We start from the raw sequence: 16,897 nt of genomic DNA, 5'->3' as shown, positions 1-16,897 counted from the left end.
TATGGGTGCAACGGTTCTTTGCAGATGTTTAAAGCGTTTGAATGAAATGCTCACGCTTTCTACGACCCATCGTTGCTCGGTGCATAGTTTGCCTTGGGTTACTTGCGCTGTAGTTTAAATATTTACCTTCTCTCTTTTTTTTCAGCTATGGGATTAACGCTTTAAATTGTTCGTTTGATCATTTTTCCTTTGAAAGTATCCGTATCTGAAACTGTATCGGCCCACGGGCTAAATATATTTTTTAACGCGTATACCTTTCCAATGCGCGATTCGTATACGGTTTTCTGGTTAAAAAACCTCGCGACTGTTGTACCAGAAGTGTTCGAATTAATCGCGACATTGTTTCTACTTCACGCTGTGCGTTCGCGTCAACTTCGTTACCTCGGTCGAGTAATTAAAAAAAAAAAAAAAAAGAAAGACGCAAATCGTGCGCGAAGTAATATTTACACGTGAAAACCGTTCTTTTTCCATTTTTTCCATCAACGTCTCGTTAAAATATCTTCTATCCCCTCTCCCCGTTATCGTCTCCGACGAATTTAAGGAAAAATTAACATCAAAGTTTCACAACCGTACAGATCCACGAACGTGAAAAATGTACAAAGAGAGTCCACAGCCTACGGCGGCTCTCGTCAATTTCGAACAAGATTCTTCGTCCCGTGATCGAATTTTATCGTATTTTCCGGTAAGCCTGGAATTATTGAATCGCTATTTCTGATGAAAGATCGAGACGAACGAGGTCTGCGCCCGTCTCGGTTGGGCCTCCGAACCATTCGACGAAGCATGGCCGCAAATGGCTTCGGTTCCGAACTGTATCGAATCCACTTGTCGCGATACAGTAATACTCTCTGTCTCTCGGCTGGCCGTCTGGAACTCCCTCGCTGCGCATATTACACCTACAACTATGTTAAACGTTCCTCGTTGTTCCAAGTTACGAACGAATGGCTCCGCGGTGCACGAGGACGTCCCGATCATCCGGATGAACGGGTTCCGCGACGAGCGGGTTCCCACCAATTGAAAAACCATCGCGACGAGTCCGATCGCCGGAAGAAGATCGACTCGTCGAAACGATCGAACTCTTTCCATCGAAGCCCGGTAACGACCGGGAAACGTGTACCGGACTCGAAGCCAGAAACTTCCAGCGACTTCTTTCGCGAACGAAAAAGCAAACTCGGGCACCGATACGCTCCCGTATCGCTCGTGAAACTCCGTCGGTTCGGAAAGCTGATGCTTTCGTCGGTGTAGGGAATTAGTTGGTCCGTTACCAGCCCGGAATTAAAGCTCCGTTTCGCTCGAACCGTTTCTCCAACGTCGCGAGTAATCGCGATGGTCTCGGGCTAACGAGCCGTCCTCCATTTATTTTCAGGGCGTGCGTCCCGTGTTACCGCGAAACGGCCACGAAACGTGTATTAATCGGCCCTCGTCTCCATTTCCGGTCCAGCGACGATCGGATGGAATCGACACGCGGCTCGGACGCCGATGCATTGCTTCCCGTCGACGCGGCTGCGAGCTTAATGCAGCTTTCGATTTACATCATGGTCACGCACGCTCTCTGACGCGAGATAAAATCTTCAGGCTCGGACGAACGCCTCCATTCATCCTCCTCCGTGCCTTTTCCTCTCTCTCTCTCTCTCTCTCTTTCTCTCTCTCCTTTTTTTTTCGTTTGTTTTTATTCAGCCGGTTCATTCACAGGCCTGTTTATTCACACGAGGTCCCTGTCTTTTCACGATCGCTGAAAGAACCGGCCTATATACGCGCCAGCCCCTTTCAGGCCGGTTTGGAGAAGTATTTTCTTTTTTTTTTCTTTTTTTTTTTTTTTTAAAGAAATTTATAGCGGTCGGCTCTTGATTTCCTTAAGGCGGTTCGGTTAAATATATTGTTACCGTTGGTCGCGTTACCCCGTCCAAAGAAGTCGTAATTCTGTAATCTACGTCCGCTCGAAGGATCGAGTGTCGGTACGATCGGTTTTAAATAGCTTGTTTCTTCTTTCTTTTTTCCTTTTCTCTCTCGAGAGCGCTCGAAACGAGAACAATACTCGCGAAAGTATCGCTGGACGAACGAAACGCTGTACAGGGTGTCCCGGTTTTCGGCGGGATACCTAATTATCTAATTTGTCTCCGACGGTACGGTAAAAGTTCAAGGTTCGCTCAAGGTCGTGCTCCGTGTACAGCTGGATACATATTAATGTTCGCTACGAGATACGAGAGAAAAAAAAAAGAAAAAAAATCGACGACCCTGAAAACTCCGGTAAGAAACGTTCTTTTTTTTTTTTTTCTTTCTTTTTTTTATATTCCGACGCACTCGGTCTCGGAAACGATACGCGAAATATTTTTCGCGCGCGGTTGAAAAACGGCACGGTGCCGTGTCTCGAGATACGGACACTCGGAGCGAAACGACATTTTGTAGCTGACAGCGTTCCGAATTATTTTTATAGAGCGCGTCTCGCGTTTAGAAACGCGGACGAAAAGGGTAGGCATCGCTCTTGAGGAATAAACGTAGGCGAAAAGAATTCTTGCTCATTAACGCGAGCACGGAAACGCTTTCAGTCAAAGTTCAAACGAACGATGTCTGGAATAGCGGAGCGTTCGAAACACGGAGGAGGAAAACGCGTTTCTGTTCTTTCCGAGTAGCCTTGTCGCATTCACCTGGCCGTTTCTCAATCCCCGTGCCGCGACGTTGCGTGTTAACGTGCCTCACCTTGAAGTGCGCAGTAAAACCGGGACATTCCTCTTTGTCACCGTAAAGCTGCGGCTTTGCCGAAGCTTCTGGATTAATCGGTAAGTCGGCCGAAACTTTCTCACCGAGAACTTCCGAGAAACTGGACGATCGAGTCCGCGACGATTGCTCGTCGCGCTCGCCGATGCACTTCGAGCGATTTCATTCGCGAGACGTTGTTTCGATCGATGTTCGAGGATCGCTGGGTACACCGAAATCGATGAATCGCGTCAACTGAGAATCTCGATCTCTACGAAAGAAGTCACCGGTGGAAGTTTCGTTCCGATGGAAGTTCGTTCGTGTCGCTGGAACGTTTCGATTTTCCACGATTTCGCGAAACAACGCTAATCGGGAGTTCTCGATTTCGTAGCGATTAAATACCAAGGAACGTTGCACATTGGTCGTTTCGCGTGGATTTCAGAGTTCGAGCTTCCGTTACACGGATTGCCTTAACGACCTCGTGAAAAAGGTAGGAGAAAAAAAGGAAAGTTCGCCGTTTAACAATTAGCCTCGAGATAGGAATCAAGGAACGTTTTCGCTGTTGACGAAGGCGCTCGCTCGCTCGTCGATCTCGGAACCTTCGTCTCGCCCTCTGTAGCCCCGTTCGAAATTCGTCGGCCCTTTTACGGAGTTTTTTTTTCTTTCTTTTTTTTCTTCCCTCGTCAGATCCGTATCGTCGCAGCAGAAATTACCGTCGCGTGTCCCGTCGCCCGGCTAGAAACTTTTCCTCCGGTTGTTCGTCAGAATTTCCAAGGTATCCGTCATCGTCGCGCAACTTTCCGATCGTTCCCGGCTCGGTCGCGTGTCGAGCGGTACACCGTGTTCACCTTGAAGAGAGGAACCCCACCGTGTGCACTGTCTCCGTTAGTTCCTGTCCGAAACCAAGGTCGTGGGCCACGATCGCATTATTCTCTGTCGTTCCTCGTGCTTCCCAGTTCCGGGGATTGTTTATGTCGCGCGAGGGTCCTCTTGCGTGCGAATCGAGCTTTCGGCTATAAATGGTCGCAAGCCAGCACCGATACGCTCCCGCGCCGTTTCGAGGGATCGCAACCATCGTCGAAAATCACGACCAGGGATCTCTTTCTTCCTCGAGTTCGAAAACACCGATGTTCGTAATCCCGTATCGGTGACGAGCTTCGTTGCACCGGCGATTGCACTTTGTTAACCTTTGAAACGAGATCGTTAATTTCGACGCTTGATTTTCGTTACTCGTGTCGTTCGTTAACGCGCCTCGTTATCGATTTTGTTGCTCCTCGTTGCTTCTGTCGTTCGTCGAAGCTCGAACCTCGACTATCGTTCTGTGAGCTCGTTTTCGTCGTTTCTGTCGTTTGTTAACCTTCGATGGGAAACCGAGTCGTCGAATTTATCGGTCGATCGTTACCTATGATAGGTTTTTAGAAAGTCGATCGACAACGTTTCCAGACTCGAACTCGTAACGAGGTTCGTTTTCAACTCCGCTGATTATCCGTTATGGAAAATTATCTCTGGAACTCGCGTGCACGGGGACGACTATTAAATTCCAACGTGAAAACAGACTCGAGTTTTCGAGATTCCAGCACGTTCCAGCAGGCGACGTTCAGTCCCAATTCCCAGCTCGGATTATACAAATTGCCAATAAATCACTATACTCTCCTTTCTTATAGAAATTTCACCGAATGTGCATTTCTTTCGGTGCACACGCGCATACGTACACAATGTGTACGTATTTGACTTCGAGGTGTTCGAAATGGTTTCTGTTGACTTCCATAGATTTTCAAATACAACGAATCGATGATCGTTTCACGCTTTCGATAAATTCCGTAGCGTCGGTGGTATTTTGCAGAGGAAGAAAGACATTCCGTGCGAGCGTATCGGGTCGAACGTTATAGTCAACCTTCGTAAAGCAAAATGACTCGCTGTTCGCATTCTACTTACGCGTGGTATCGCATTCCCCTTAAACCAGACTCTCCTTTCGTTCCCCCTTGCGATACAAGCTCGCCAAATTCTTTCTCGCATGACTGTTTTTGTTGCCACAAACATCGTGGTGAACTTAATTTTTTAAACGTCTCTACGGAAAATAAACGATGTAAAAGTAACGATCGCAACGATGCAGTAAATGAAAACGAAGTAAAAGTAACATCGAAGATGAAGTAAGAGTAACATCGAAAATGAAGTAAAAGCAACATCGAAAATAAAGTAAAAGTAACATCGAAAACGAAGTAAAAGTAACATCGAAAATGAAGTAAAAATAACGATCGCATTTCGATCCGGAATAACGAGTACATATTTTCCTTCTTTTCCAAACGAACGCACGATTTTCATTATTCGAGGTCACTCGAAAGTCATGTCCTATAAATTGTTCGGATTAATTAATTTTTTCTTTTTTTGCGAGCCATATCGCCGCGTTAACGAAAATGTATCCTCCGGATTAAAGAATATCGATAAAGTTGAAGTCTCGTGAAGTATAACCTTGACCCAAAACGATCGCTTATCGTATTTATCAAGGTCATTGAAATTGGTGGGATCGCTTCTAATGTAAATAATTACCACCACTTTAGAGAATACTTAACTGTAAATATGAAATAAATGTACAGTCCTTTGGTGTATATGTGTGCATGTGCGTCTGTGTGTATATATAAATACATTGCGAACCAAAATGGGATCAAGGAGATTCTATGACTCAAAATAAAACAGAAATAAAGAATAACAAACTCGAATCAATGGCTTCGTTTTCGAGAAAAATTCGTTCAAACATTTATCCAATACACGTGCACCTAAATAATTACTGGCGTTAACAATTTCGCTACAAACGGCTACTGTAATTGTTGTTTTTATAGGATACAATGTTGGACACTGTTTACTATCGCTACTGTCTTTTTAACGTATAATATAAATGGTTAACCGAATATTTAAATATTCAATGGAAATGCATTCGAACGATGCTCGATTTTCAAATACATTTTTTTCGAAAACGAAGTCACCGATTCAATTTTATTGTTGTATATCTTTGTCTTATTTTGAGCCATAGAATCTCCTTGACCCCGTTCGCACGAATTTTGGCTCACGGTGTATACATATATTGTTTTCGTACTGTAGAATTTTATCTTTAGGTTCTGTTTCATCGTGCACACACAGTGTTACGCTACACTATGTCCTTAAAGCAAGGTCGAAATGTGGACGTACGAAATACTTTAATAGTCAATGTTGAAACCAAATGTTCGAATCGTCATCTACGATCATTTAGAACGCGGTCGTCTAAAATAAGTGTCTGTCGATAGCCGATTGTGTTTCATCTCCTTCGATAAAAAAAATTAATAACAGCGGTGTCAGAGTTCGTGAATATCAATCCATAATAGTATTTGGTTGAATCACTTTCTTGTTCGTCGTAACGTTAAATCTATTTAAGGTCGTGCAGTAAAGGCTTCAATTTACTCGCCGGGTACGTTCGTTAATAAGTAACTTTGTTTCCTCCCGTACTTCCACCGTGTTTTATAAACAAAAAGTTGCCTCACGGTCAAAGTTTCGAATCCTAAAAAATTTAACTGCAACTCACGTTACGGTACTTGTGCATAGTTAAGATACCTTACAGTTATTACTACCAGGCAGTGAAACTATATTCGAAAGATTATTCATGATTTGATCTACCTCCTTTTGTTCGCGAAATACCCATTCATAGGATTGCCATTATATTATCCGAGGATGCTCGGAAGCAACAAATAAAGGCTGCGCGACTTGTGTATTTTTGCGTTATACGGAATTAAAATTATACAAGTTGTCAAAGAGAAGAGAAACGTATCACGATCGAAATATTCAAATTAAATACATTTAAACGATGCTCGTTTTCCTACGCTTACGATTTTTGAGTTACCATTTATTTAGTTGAAATTTCACTCGAAAGGTTAGAGACGTATTCGCAGTAAAGATCTGTTACCAGTGCTTGTTATTTCGTTAGACCCTGTCGTAAATAATTCAGATCTTCCTACATGCAATACGAAGAACAGCGTTTTCTCAAAGGTCATGTTCCTCGAAGATGGTTCGAAGAAACTTCTGCTTCCCGTTAACAGCGTGGGTAGGAAATTGTTAATGCGGTATCTTCAATTTTGTAAAATTGTCCTTCCTTTCGTCGACTCGAGGTGAACAGTATACGTTCAAAAACCGACGAAACCCTTTATCGTAATTGTATTACACCGAGTACGGTGATTTTCTGCATTGAAATAACATTTACAGATTATTCCAGGTTCAAGTAGCGGAATCATCCCTATTACGAAACACTAGGGAAACATAAACATGCTTCATCGGTACGAGCGTCTCAATTGTGTCGCTCGAGAGCGGAAATTACTGTATGCGGGGTGTAACGTAACGAGTGGACGATACTTCAGGAGTTTATTCAGCATCTAAAAACAATGAAAAAAAAAGAAAAATTCATATGAACGTACATACGTCCCAGTTCACCTTGTTCGCAAGATACAACGTTTCGCGTTCTGTTATTTCGTATCTGATTACCTTCACGGGAGATGCTCGAAACGAGTACCTTGCATTCCAATGCATGCCAGGAAATGTCTTGTCGTTTACGCGATTGCTCTGTCCGTACATGAAATAAACATCGGTCGATTCGAAATTAAAGTAACTCTGTATTTTTGCACTCGATCTTACATTTGTGTAAATAAATCGCAGCACGGTAGTGCGACAGATATTTCTCTTATAGAAAAAAAACAAACTGAACTGATTTAGAGCTCGATACGAGAGGATACGAATCGTATGAAAGACATTGCACGTTGTTTGTAAACAGTTGAGTAGAATACGCAGTATGTATTAGTTTCAACAACACAAAAAATGTTTATACGATCTTTTTTCATTACTTTGAAGCGATCGAACAATCCCCGAACGATTGTCCACGCGACTTTGTACATTTACGTTTAAAAATCCAGCAATTGTACAACGTTTTTCAAATTACACTTGTTTACTTCTCGAAAGCAAAACGCAGAAACATCATTCGGTAACGAAAATTTACACGATGGTGAATTGTCGCGACCATTTTCGGCACTTCTCGCGCATCCATTCGTTCGTTTATCGCGGAACGAATATTTTCCGTTTGGGTTGTTGTACTTCGAACAACAAAACCGTTCAGCTTTTGCCAGAGGAGTTTAAACCGTACGCGACACGCGCGACGATACGCATCGGATATCGCATGAATTATTTATAAAAATAATTTTTCCATGACCGCTTTTAAATTATGTCACCGTTGGGGAATTATTCGTACGTGTCGGGTGTACGTAAAGTTGTTCGCGCGGGATCGTCATCGGTTTACAATAATTCTTAAATGATCGATACCGTTCCGATCGTAAAACCATTAAAACCGAAATGGTGTACGGTCGACGTCGGGTCGATGCTATCCATTCGAATCGAACTCGATTAGATCGACACGTACCACAACAGTGTGCACGCGTTCCCGTTTGCCGTTAAATGATATACACGGGACACGCGTTGCATATTCATTACGAGCGTGCACTGTTTGCCCGGTGCCCCTAAGAACGTAAATATCGTGAAAAATTAATGAAAAATTATTATACGCGCTTATTGGCAAACCGACCACGACGACAACGTTGACGACGAATTATTCGAGTTCACTCGTCGCGGATGCATCGCATTCCGGTGCATCCCGCGTTGCACTCGCGAGATCGATGCGTCTGCGAAGAATCGCGCGATGTAACCGGCAGATTCTTTGATCGACCTCGAAGAAAAATCAACCCGATCGTCCGCTTCGAGAATTGGGTCAACGGGCTAATCGAATTTACAATGGTCCCCACCCTTTATCGGTCCCTCGAACTTTGCCCGGTGCCAATGCGAAAGGGACGATCCCGTGCATCCTCGGTTCCTTGCGACGTCCCTTTCGCGATAGTTGTCCAGAAATATAAGTCGCATTTGTCTTCGAGACTCAGACTCGACGAGAAACTGCGACCGGGTCAGGTGCCTTTTATCGGAAATACCGTCGAAAACATATTTTTCTCCGAGCTTCCGGCTCGACTCGTGGTAAACATAACTTCAGTTTACAACGCTGACAAATGCGAGAAATATTTCCACAGGTCGGAAGGTGATGATCCATACTCGACCTTTCGACGAGTCGTTTAACATCGTCGCGGTGAAATTCTACGATTCCGGTGTATTCGTGAACGGTAAATAAACACAAGAAAAGGTGTATCGAATAATATTTTCAACGATACCAATTTTTTTTTCCATCGATTATAAATATTCTAGAAGATCGTTCACCGTGAATTGTCCGCAACGATATTGTTATCTTTCGTTGCATCGGTGGATCGATCGAATCGAAGAACGCGTACGAAAGAAACGAGAATTATGAAATTTGTTTCGCAGGAACGATACTCGGGGTCGATATTCGAGCAAAACGATCGTTAATTCGGAACTTATCCGAGTATTAACGAGTCTCCTCGCGTAGCCCACGAAACGGAATGAAATATCGTTTCGAGAAGATCCACTACAATTCACGCGAAACAGATTTATTACCAGGACTCTCGCTGAAAATAGAAGTTGCTTCCCTTAGCGCGAAACTTGCAATGATCAACGGAACGGGAAAAGGTACGTGGAAAGTTTAAGAAGCGTCCGGTGATAAAAGCGAACCGAAAGATAACGCTGTCGAGAGATCGGTCGCGAGATTGCGGCGTCGACGATAGCAATTGTTGCGATACAATTGCCAAGGCCGGAATCGCTTCTAGCTAGGGATATCCGATCGATCGTCGACTACGAAACCGAGGGAACGAGCCACGAAGGAGAACGCGAAAAAGGAAATCGGCGAAACCGAGCCGAAGTCTCGTTTCGTGGCAAGAACGAGCCGAAGCGTCTTCTGTTCCTTCGAATTTCTCCTTTACCGCAGTTTCTTTCCATCCGGGGTGCTATTTAACTTAACGGCATCGATTAGTTGCAAGCTACGATTAATTTTTGAACGAGGAAAGGCAATTTCTCCTTGGAAAACTCTTTCGTCAATAGTTAACGGGGCAAAATAGTCACCGAGAGCAACCGATATCGATCCGAAATTATTTTTCGCTGCATGCATCGATCGCGAAACAACCGAGGAACGTGTACGATCGAAACTTGGATGTTACTTCGCGAAAGGGAAACGTTGAAAAGTTGTAATAACCGGACAATCGGATACCGTCGAAACTCACGTGCACTATAAACAACTTTTACTTCCTTGTCCATAAATTCTCGAGGATTTACGATTCATCGAACGTCGAGATACATTTCCCAGGAGACATTCGGCGCGCGGGTCAATTGCCTCGCGACACGAAGTACGTACGAATCGTTTCTTCGGTGACAGCGATAGACACGAAAAGAATTCATTCACCGATGCGTGACTCATTCATGCGGGAGATATCGCACGATTGCTTATCGACGAGAGTTGTTTACGAAACCCTTAATCAATTCGGTGGTACCAAACGGAGCTACTGTTTACCCGGGCAACTGCCAATATTTGATCTCGCGTCTGGTTTCGATCGTTCTGGCCCCGAGTGCCATGTTTTTCCTATGTTGGCAAACAAAAATCTCTACGACGAAATATTCCTATTCCGTTGCAACGCAATCGCGCACGTACGTCGACTTTCAATTTCGTTCTGAATTTTTTCACCGCGACACTTCACCGTGCCAGGAGTGCCCCTTTCCTGGTAATAATTTCGAAACTCCCTCTCTACGGTTTACCCTGTATTTTTCCGCGAATATTGCAACTACCATCGAACGTGAACAATCGTACCGTTGAAAAGGAAATGTTTAATCGTCGAATTATGAATTCGCTCGTTTAGAATTTTTTAAATACACAAAACGATGAGAAAATACTTCAAACGCGCGAACTGAGAAATGTAAACACGTCGCGATAATTTCCGACGTTTCGCTTCGATACTACTTCCATCGATGAAAATAATTATTTAGAGAACGGGATATTTTCACGATCGGATTAATTCACGAATTTGAAAAACCGAACGGTGGTCGAACCGAAGAGTATGAAAAATATCAAGCCCGGAGCGACGAATTGTACATTTTGAAATTATTTAATTGTTAATTATCTTTAGCGGGACAACTCTCGCGAGACTCGAACCGGAAACTTTTCGCAAAGATGGCCACCGTTTCACGTTCCCAGCTAGATACTCGAGCGTACAAAATGTTGTTCAAGGATGCAATTTATTACACAAGTTAGAGGAAACGTTATTTTAACTTTGCGTTGAATTCGTAATTTTTCTCAAAATCGAATCGAATCTTGAAACGAGAACAAAGACCTCAAATACAAAGTTTCGTTAATATTCGTTCAGTCGTTCGACCGAATCGTATAAACGCAATCGTGTCAACGATAGCGGATACATACCTTTCGTTGACACCTGAGACGAATGCTCCGTGTCACCACCGGAATCCATTAATTCTTTCCATCTGAGAAGAAAGTCAACGGCACCGGTACCAACTCCTCTTCCTTCGTTGGTCGGCGCCGGAGCTGGTGACTTTCACCTCACACGTAAAGAATTAATGGACCCCGGCGGTGACACGGGTGCATTCGTCTCAAACGCCAATGGTACGAACGTACAGCCTCGACAACTTGCACAAGCGATGATGGAAACGCCATGGTGCCACGTGCTCCAGTTTCTAGCGTGCCCGGGCAAACAGCTTTCGAGGGCAGAATCGCGCCTTCCGCGGGCAAAGGGCACTATAATACTCTACGAATTTAAACGATCGTGTGCACGGATTACGACTTGCAGTCGTCTCTAATCACGGACTGGGACGTTTGCTTTTACCGAAATATGCTCGTTGTAGAAAAATCGACAAAAATGTTCAGACAGAGAGCTTCCAAAAGTAGGATCGAACCTTCTACGGACAAAGGGCACTGTAATAGAGTACTTTACAAATTTAAGCCTTCGTGTGTGTAGATTACGACTTGCAATCGGCTCTAATCACGGACAGGGACGTTTGCTCTTACCGAAAATGCTCGTTGTAGAAAAATCGACAAAAATGTCCGGTCATTTCGAAACGGTATAGAGCTTCCAAAGGCAGAATCGAGTCTTCCACGGGCAAAGGGCAGCGTAATAGAGTACTCTAGGAACTTAAACGATCGTGGGCGCAGATTACGACTCGCGATCGGGTCTGTTCACCGAGCGGGACATTTGCCCTTATCGAAAACGCTGGTTGCAGGGGAATCGCACGCGGCCGAGGTCGCTGGTTCGCAACCCCCACTTCTCGCACCACCGGGCACAAGGTCTTGCTAAATTCGTCGATACGTGCATACGCGCGTTCGAAATAAATTTCCTTTTCTTAATAGTCGGTACGTGATCGCTGCGGCCGTTAAGGGACGTTTTCTTTCCATAAAAAAAAAAAAGAGAAATTTATTCGACGTTACTCGCGACTACTTACAGGCAGGAACGTAAGAGCTCGTTGTAACGTTGAATATCCACGGCGCGATAAAAGTTACGATCAATTCGCAGCAGCGTATTGAAAATTATTGCCGGGGGGAGGGTTCGCGACGTCGCTGAATTTCAATTGGACGAAACGACGCGTATAAAACGATCGGGACCGGTGCCGCGAGTTGTTGGCCACCTTACCCGGAAATCGATTACACCGAGGAAACCGCGGAAGGGGTTAACGAGGTATCGAAATGGCCATTCGGAGTTCGCGGGGGGTCCGTCGAATGCCAGTATTATTGTTAAGATGCTGGGAACGCGCGCAGAACAATGCAGTGTATCATTAACGCGCCGAGTGCACTTAGTTAGGTCAGCTTCGTCAGTTTCTTAATTGGCTTCTGTACAAGACCGCAGTACGACGAAACACCCACCGACGGCGAACTCGACCAACTTCGAAATCGTGGAACTCGCGCTACGCGCAAGACGAATCGCATCGAGAATCGACGCGAGTTAACCCGTCGACGATCGACGTATATCGACCCTATCTCGTTTCGATATTCCGAGTCGAGTGTGCATCCGTTCGGTGCCGTGTTAAAATTTTATACCGATACATTTTCGGTTCTGTACGCGACTATGAGGAAGAAGTGGGTCAACTTGAACCTTGAAACCGTGTTGCAGCTTATTTCGGCGAATATTTTCTCCCGCGCAATTTATTTCGTCGTAACGTAATTCCTCCTCCGCCACTCGTGACACGTTGCACCGGATACGTCGAATACGAAATTTTTCTCACACCGAAACTTATTTCTATCTTTAACGATCTAGAACTACTTGTGCGATGGTAAAACCGTCTTGTCCTAAAATCGGTTACGTGTATAAACGTTATCTTTATTTTAATACGAACCAAAGCTTCGTTACGAACCTGATATTCTCTACCGGCAAGATGCTCGTAAATAAAATAGGGCGATACGCATCTAACAACTTTCCAATAGACGACCATCGATCTTCGTAGCTTTGACTGCAATTCGAGAGACGAAATGCCTTGTTATCGGTCGTTGCGTTAAATGGTGTCGTCGTTGACGTTTAATTACAAATCGAACCGTTGCAAACTTTGTACTTGTACACCGGGGGAGGGGAAGAAGAAAAGTAAAAAAAAAAAAAAAAAAGAAAAAAACAATAGAAGAAGAATACTCGTGGAAACGATACTACGGATTATTTATCAGATTTCGTAGCTTCGATTGTGATTCGATAAGCGAACTTTCGGAGCGTATTTAAGGAAAGTTTCAAGACTCACCAGTTCTCAGAAGCGTCCTCGTCGAGGATGGTCCCGTCAGCAAGTCGATGAGGTAAGTTGGTCGTGTTTCTCGGTCGATTCCTGACCCTCGGTGGACCAACGACACCGGTTCTGGAGAGGCCAGCACGAAAGGACGCCCTTGCCCTGTCGACTGCTCGAGTCAACGTCATTGAATCTTATTAGTGATTGTTAGTAAAAACTGCTAACTATGTACCGGAGAAAATATATTGCGAAAATGTACCGTATCGTCGATCACGGATTACCCAGGTTCCCTCACCGCGGGAAACAAAATACCCGAATACGATTTTCGTCGCGAAATTCTTTCCGGATCGAATCGAAATTTTTCCACGACTTCGATCCTCGGATTCTCCGAACGAAACACGAGACAACGATCGGAGACACCGCGCTCGATTCTCATCGGACAATTTTTTCGTTTCCTCGTCAAACTCCGTGTTCTTATTCTCCACGGTTGGCGAAGTGCACTCTCGAGGTCGTTGCATTTCGCACGGTGCGATATTCCGTGGGAAAGTTTTCGTGCGCCACCGTGACATTCCGTACGTGTTACTTTACGCAATATATTTTTCTCAGAGAGCCGGGAACTCGAGAGCGAGTTACACGTAGACGAAGTTAGTCACCGGTCGGATTAAACAAACTTTCGCCGAGGCATAAGGAAACGGGAGCACGGAACGCGTATCGGGGATAAAGGACACGGGCCAGGATCTCCGAGAAATCAAATTCCGTCTCGTACCGGAACACCGAGTCTCGCGAAATTTTCAGTTTATCCGTTACACGGACAATTGGATCGTTGGCACGCAAATTTCGACGATTCTTCGCGATCCTCCGGAAGTTCTTTGATTTTGCGCCAAACCCGAGTCGTTGAACCTCGTAGCGCGAATACACGACGTCCGTTTGCGATTTTAGGATTGGACGCGGTGTCGACGACAGGATCGAAAACGGAAAATTCGACGAGGACGTGGAGAATTTGTTCGATTCGAAGCGGGAAACGATTCCAATTCCGTGTACGCGATACGTATCGATCACGGCGATAGAGACGAGCGCCGGCGGATAGTAAAATAGGACGCGTAAAAAGAATTTATAATGGCGAGACTCCGGGAAAGCGAAGATTAATAAAAAGGACACGAGAGCCCCGGTGTCGGTGATTGGAAACGATGGCGGTAATTTTCTTTGCCGCGCGCCGCCATCGATCGTTATTAAACGTCGAAAGAACCAACGCCTCGTTCCGTACGGTGTCCATCCGAGTGGCATTTCCTTGGGAAACGTGGCCTGAAAATTGATCGTATCCCAATTGTCCCTTTTACGGGTCATGGGTCCCTCTCGATATCACCAGGAATCGATAAAAATGCGACGCAACGCGTCGGTTGTGTCGTCCAGAAGGGAAAAAAAGCCGAGAGTTTCGCACGCCGATGGAAGGAACGAGAGAAAACGTACGCGCCGAACGAGAGAAAAATACAATTTTTCGAGCAACGGACAATTTTTCTTTCGCCGAATTTCCCGGCGAACCGGAAAACTAAGAAATTCGAAAACTCGAATCTCTTTCGCCCGAACGAAACATAGTTTACCCTCGTGAAACTCGTCCGGGGGATTAATTTTACATTTAAATCGAAATTTAGATTCGAACGATGAGCGATTCTATTGGAAAAAAATTGCGTTCAACGTTTTACACTGGATCGATAGAAAAAATGGCTAGACAAGAATGTCCACGGAGAGTAACATACATTGCTTAGCGACAAGTCGATAAATTGTAACCGAAAATAAAAAGAAACAAATTTTATATTCTGGTACGCGAAAGGTGTTGTAAAAAAAAAAAAAAACGTTCATCAAGAGTCGCTTTTATTTCAACGTTTCTCTCGAGTCTCCCCCCTTGAGAACTCGTTCGTATAACACCCGATGCGTGAAACGTCGTGCGTTCGGATCGCGGCTTGTTCGCGTACGCTCGAAACCGGCTAAATTGCACGTGAAAATCTTGAAAAGTGTACAATGAATAATCGAGTCGGAAGAGGCGCGCGTGCAGCTCGATCGTTCGGCCGACAGCTCCGTGTCCATTTTAATAATCAATTTCGTTTCCAGCGTTGTAACCATCAGCTGATTCGTTCGCAGGGGCTGGGGGTGTGTGTGGGAGAAGGTGGGGGGGAAGGGAGTTGGATTATCAACCCGTAGGTGGGGTGTCTATAGCATCCTATACGGGGGTAGAACATTTATTACCGGGTCAGGGTTAACTGTTAGGCGCGCCACACACGTCCAGCGACTGTTCTGCGGCGTCATTCTAAAAATAGTTCCGCGAACACTCCAGATATAAAACGTGACCACGCGTGTCTCTTCCTCTTTACGTGTGAGCGGCGTGTACGGGCCGTGTGTTTCGAAATACGAACACGCTCCGGCGCGAAAACTTCGCGAGGATCGCCACCGTTCGGTGCAACGATCCCTCGATTGGGAATATCTCCAGCCGTTTGGGAAAATTTTTTCGAAAAAATACTCTCAAGCGCGAGCGCAGGGGAAGAATCGGTCGTTCGTTTCAAAGAGATACCGTAGCGACGGTACGGTTTGTTCTTTTTGCCAGTGTTCTCTTTGTCGATTACGAGCTCGAACAGCCGGTCGTTTCCGAAGCACGGAGAGATTCGGCGAGTAGGGGAACTCGTTGGATCAATTACGGTCTCGTGGAGTTCGAGAGGGTCCCTCTAGCTAGATCTAAAAAAACCTTCCCGGTAAGGTAGTCCCGTTCGGCTCGCGAGGCGAGAGATAAAATAAAAGGAAAGTTTCGTTCGGACCCGTGACGCCTTCGTCCGAACGATCGAACACGCTAGCCGAAACGTGACACGCGGAAGGACGTGCAAAAGAGTAATTCGAGAATGGCGCAGGATATCGTTGCCACGGCTCATTATGCGGACAAATCTGACCCCGATCTCCGATTGTAATAATCTTCGTCACAATGAGAGCTACGTCGTGTGTTACATGGCCCAGTTGCCAGCGGCCCGGCCCTGAATGTCGGCGACGCTGTCTTATACCGATCGGTGCAGCAGAAAATAATGATCCTCCGGCTTAAAAGCCGCAGGAAACTATATGCGAGCGCGGCACGAAACGTCTTGCCAGGATATCGTGTTAAGCGTCAACCGTGCGTTCCGTCTTCACGGGACTCGAGTGCCACTGAGTTCACCGATCGCTCGAACATCCTGGACTGAACGCGACGCATCCCGATCGCTGACCGCGTCCTCTCCTTTCCGCGAACGGACCCTGAGAATCCTATTTCTCATTTTTGCGGGGAAAATGCTAACAATTTTACACGGGGGTTCCTAAACTGGTGGTGTGGATCGAAATGGGGCGAATCTACGTGAAAAGACGAATCGTAAATGTAGAGTGACATATTTCATTCGAAGAGATTGAGATCTATTTGCAATTTTTGCGGGGAAAAGGTAAGAATTTTACACGGGGGTTCCTAAACTGATGGTGTAGATCGAAAAGGAGCGAATCTACGTGAAAAGACGAATCGAAAATGTAGAGTGACATTTTT

The 16,897-nt window shown here is 45.2% G+C and overlaps 1 protein-coding gene across 15 annotated transcripts in view; it reads right to left on the bottom strand.

Moving 5' to 3' along the window:
* The window catches only part of Sei (potassium voltage-gated channel seizure), a 136,110-nt gene that overhangs the window by 74,517 nt on the left and 44,696 nt on the right, over positions 1-16,897 (bottom strand). For 10 of the 15 annotated variants that reach the window (XM_076305041.1, XM_076305042.1, XM_076305047.1 and 7 more), the window contains exons 4-5: positions 13,372-13,522; positions 13,000-13,095 (exon numbers count right to left, since the gene is read on the bottom strand). In XM_076305041.1, the coding sequence (XP_076161156.1) occupies positions 13,000-13,095; positions 13,372-13,522 (247 nt within the window). Of the gene's footprint in view, positions 1-12,999; positions 13,096-13,371; positions 13,542-16,897 lie in introns of those variants that run through there. The other 5 variants (XM_076305050.1, XM_076305053.1, XM_076305054.1 and 2 more) reach the window with 2 other exon arrangements.

Source organism: Ptiloglossa arizonensis, chromosome 2 (assembly GCF_051014685.1).
Source record: "Ptiloglossa arizonensis isolate GNS036 chromosome 2, iyPtiAriz1_principal, whole genome shotgun sequence".
Lineage (NCBI taxonomy): Eukaryota > Metazoa > Arthropoda > Insecta > Hymenoptera > Colletidae > Ptiloglossa > Ptiloglossa arizonensis.
This window is presented reverse-complemented; position numbering and strand designations above follow the sequence as displayed.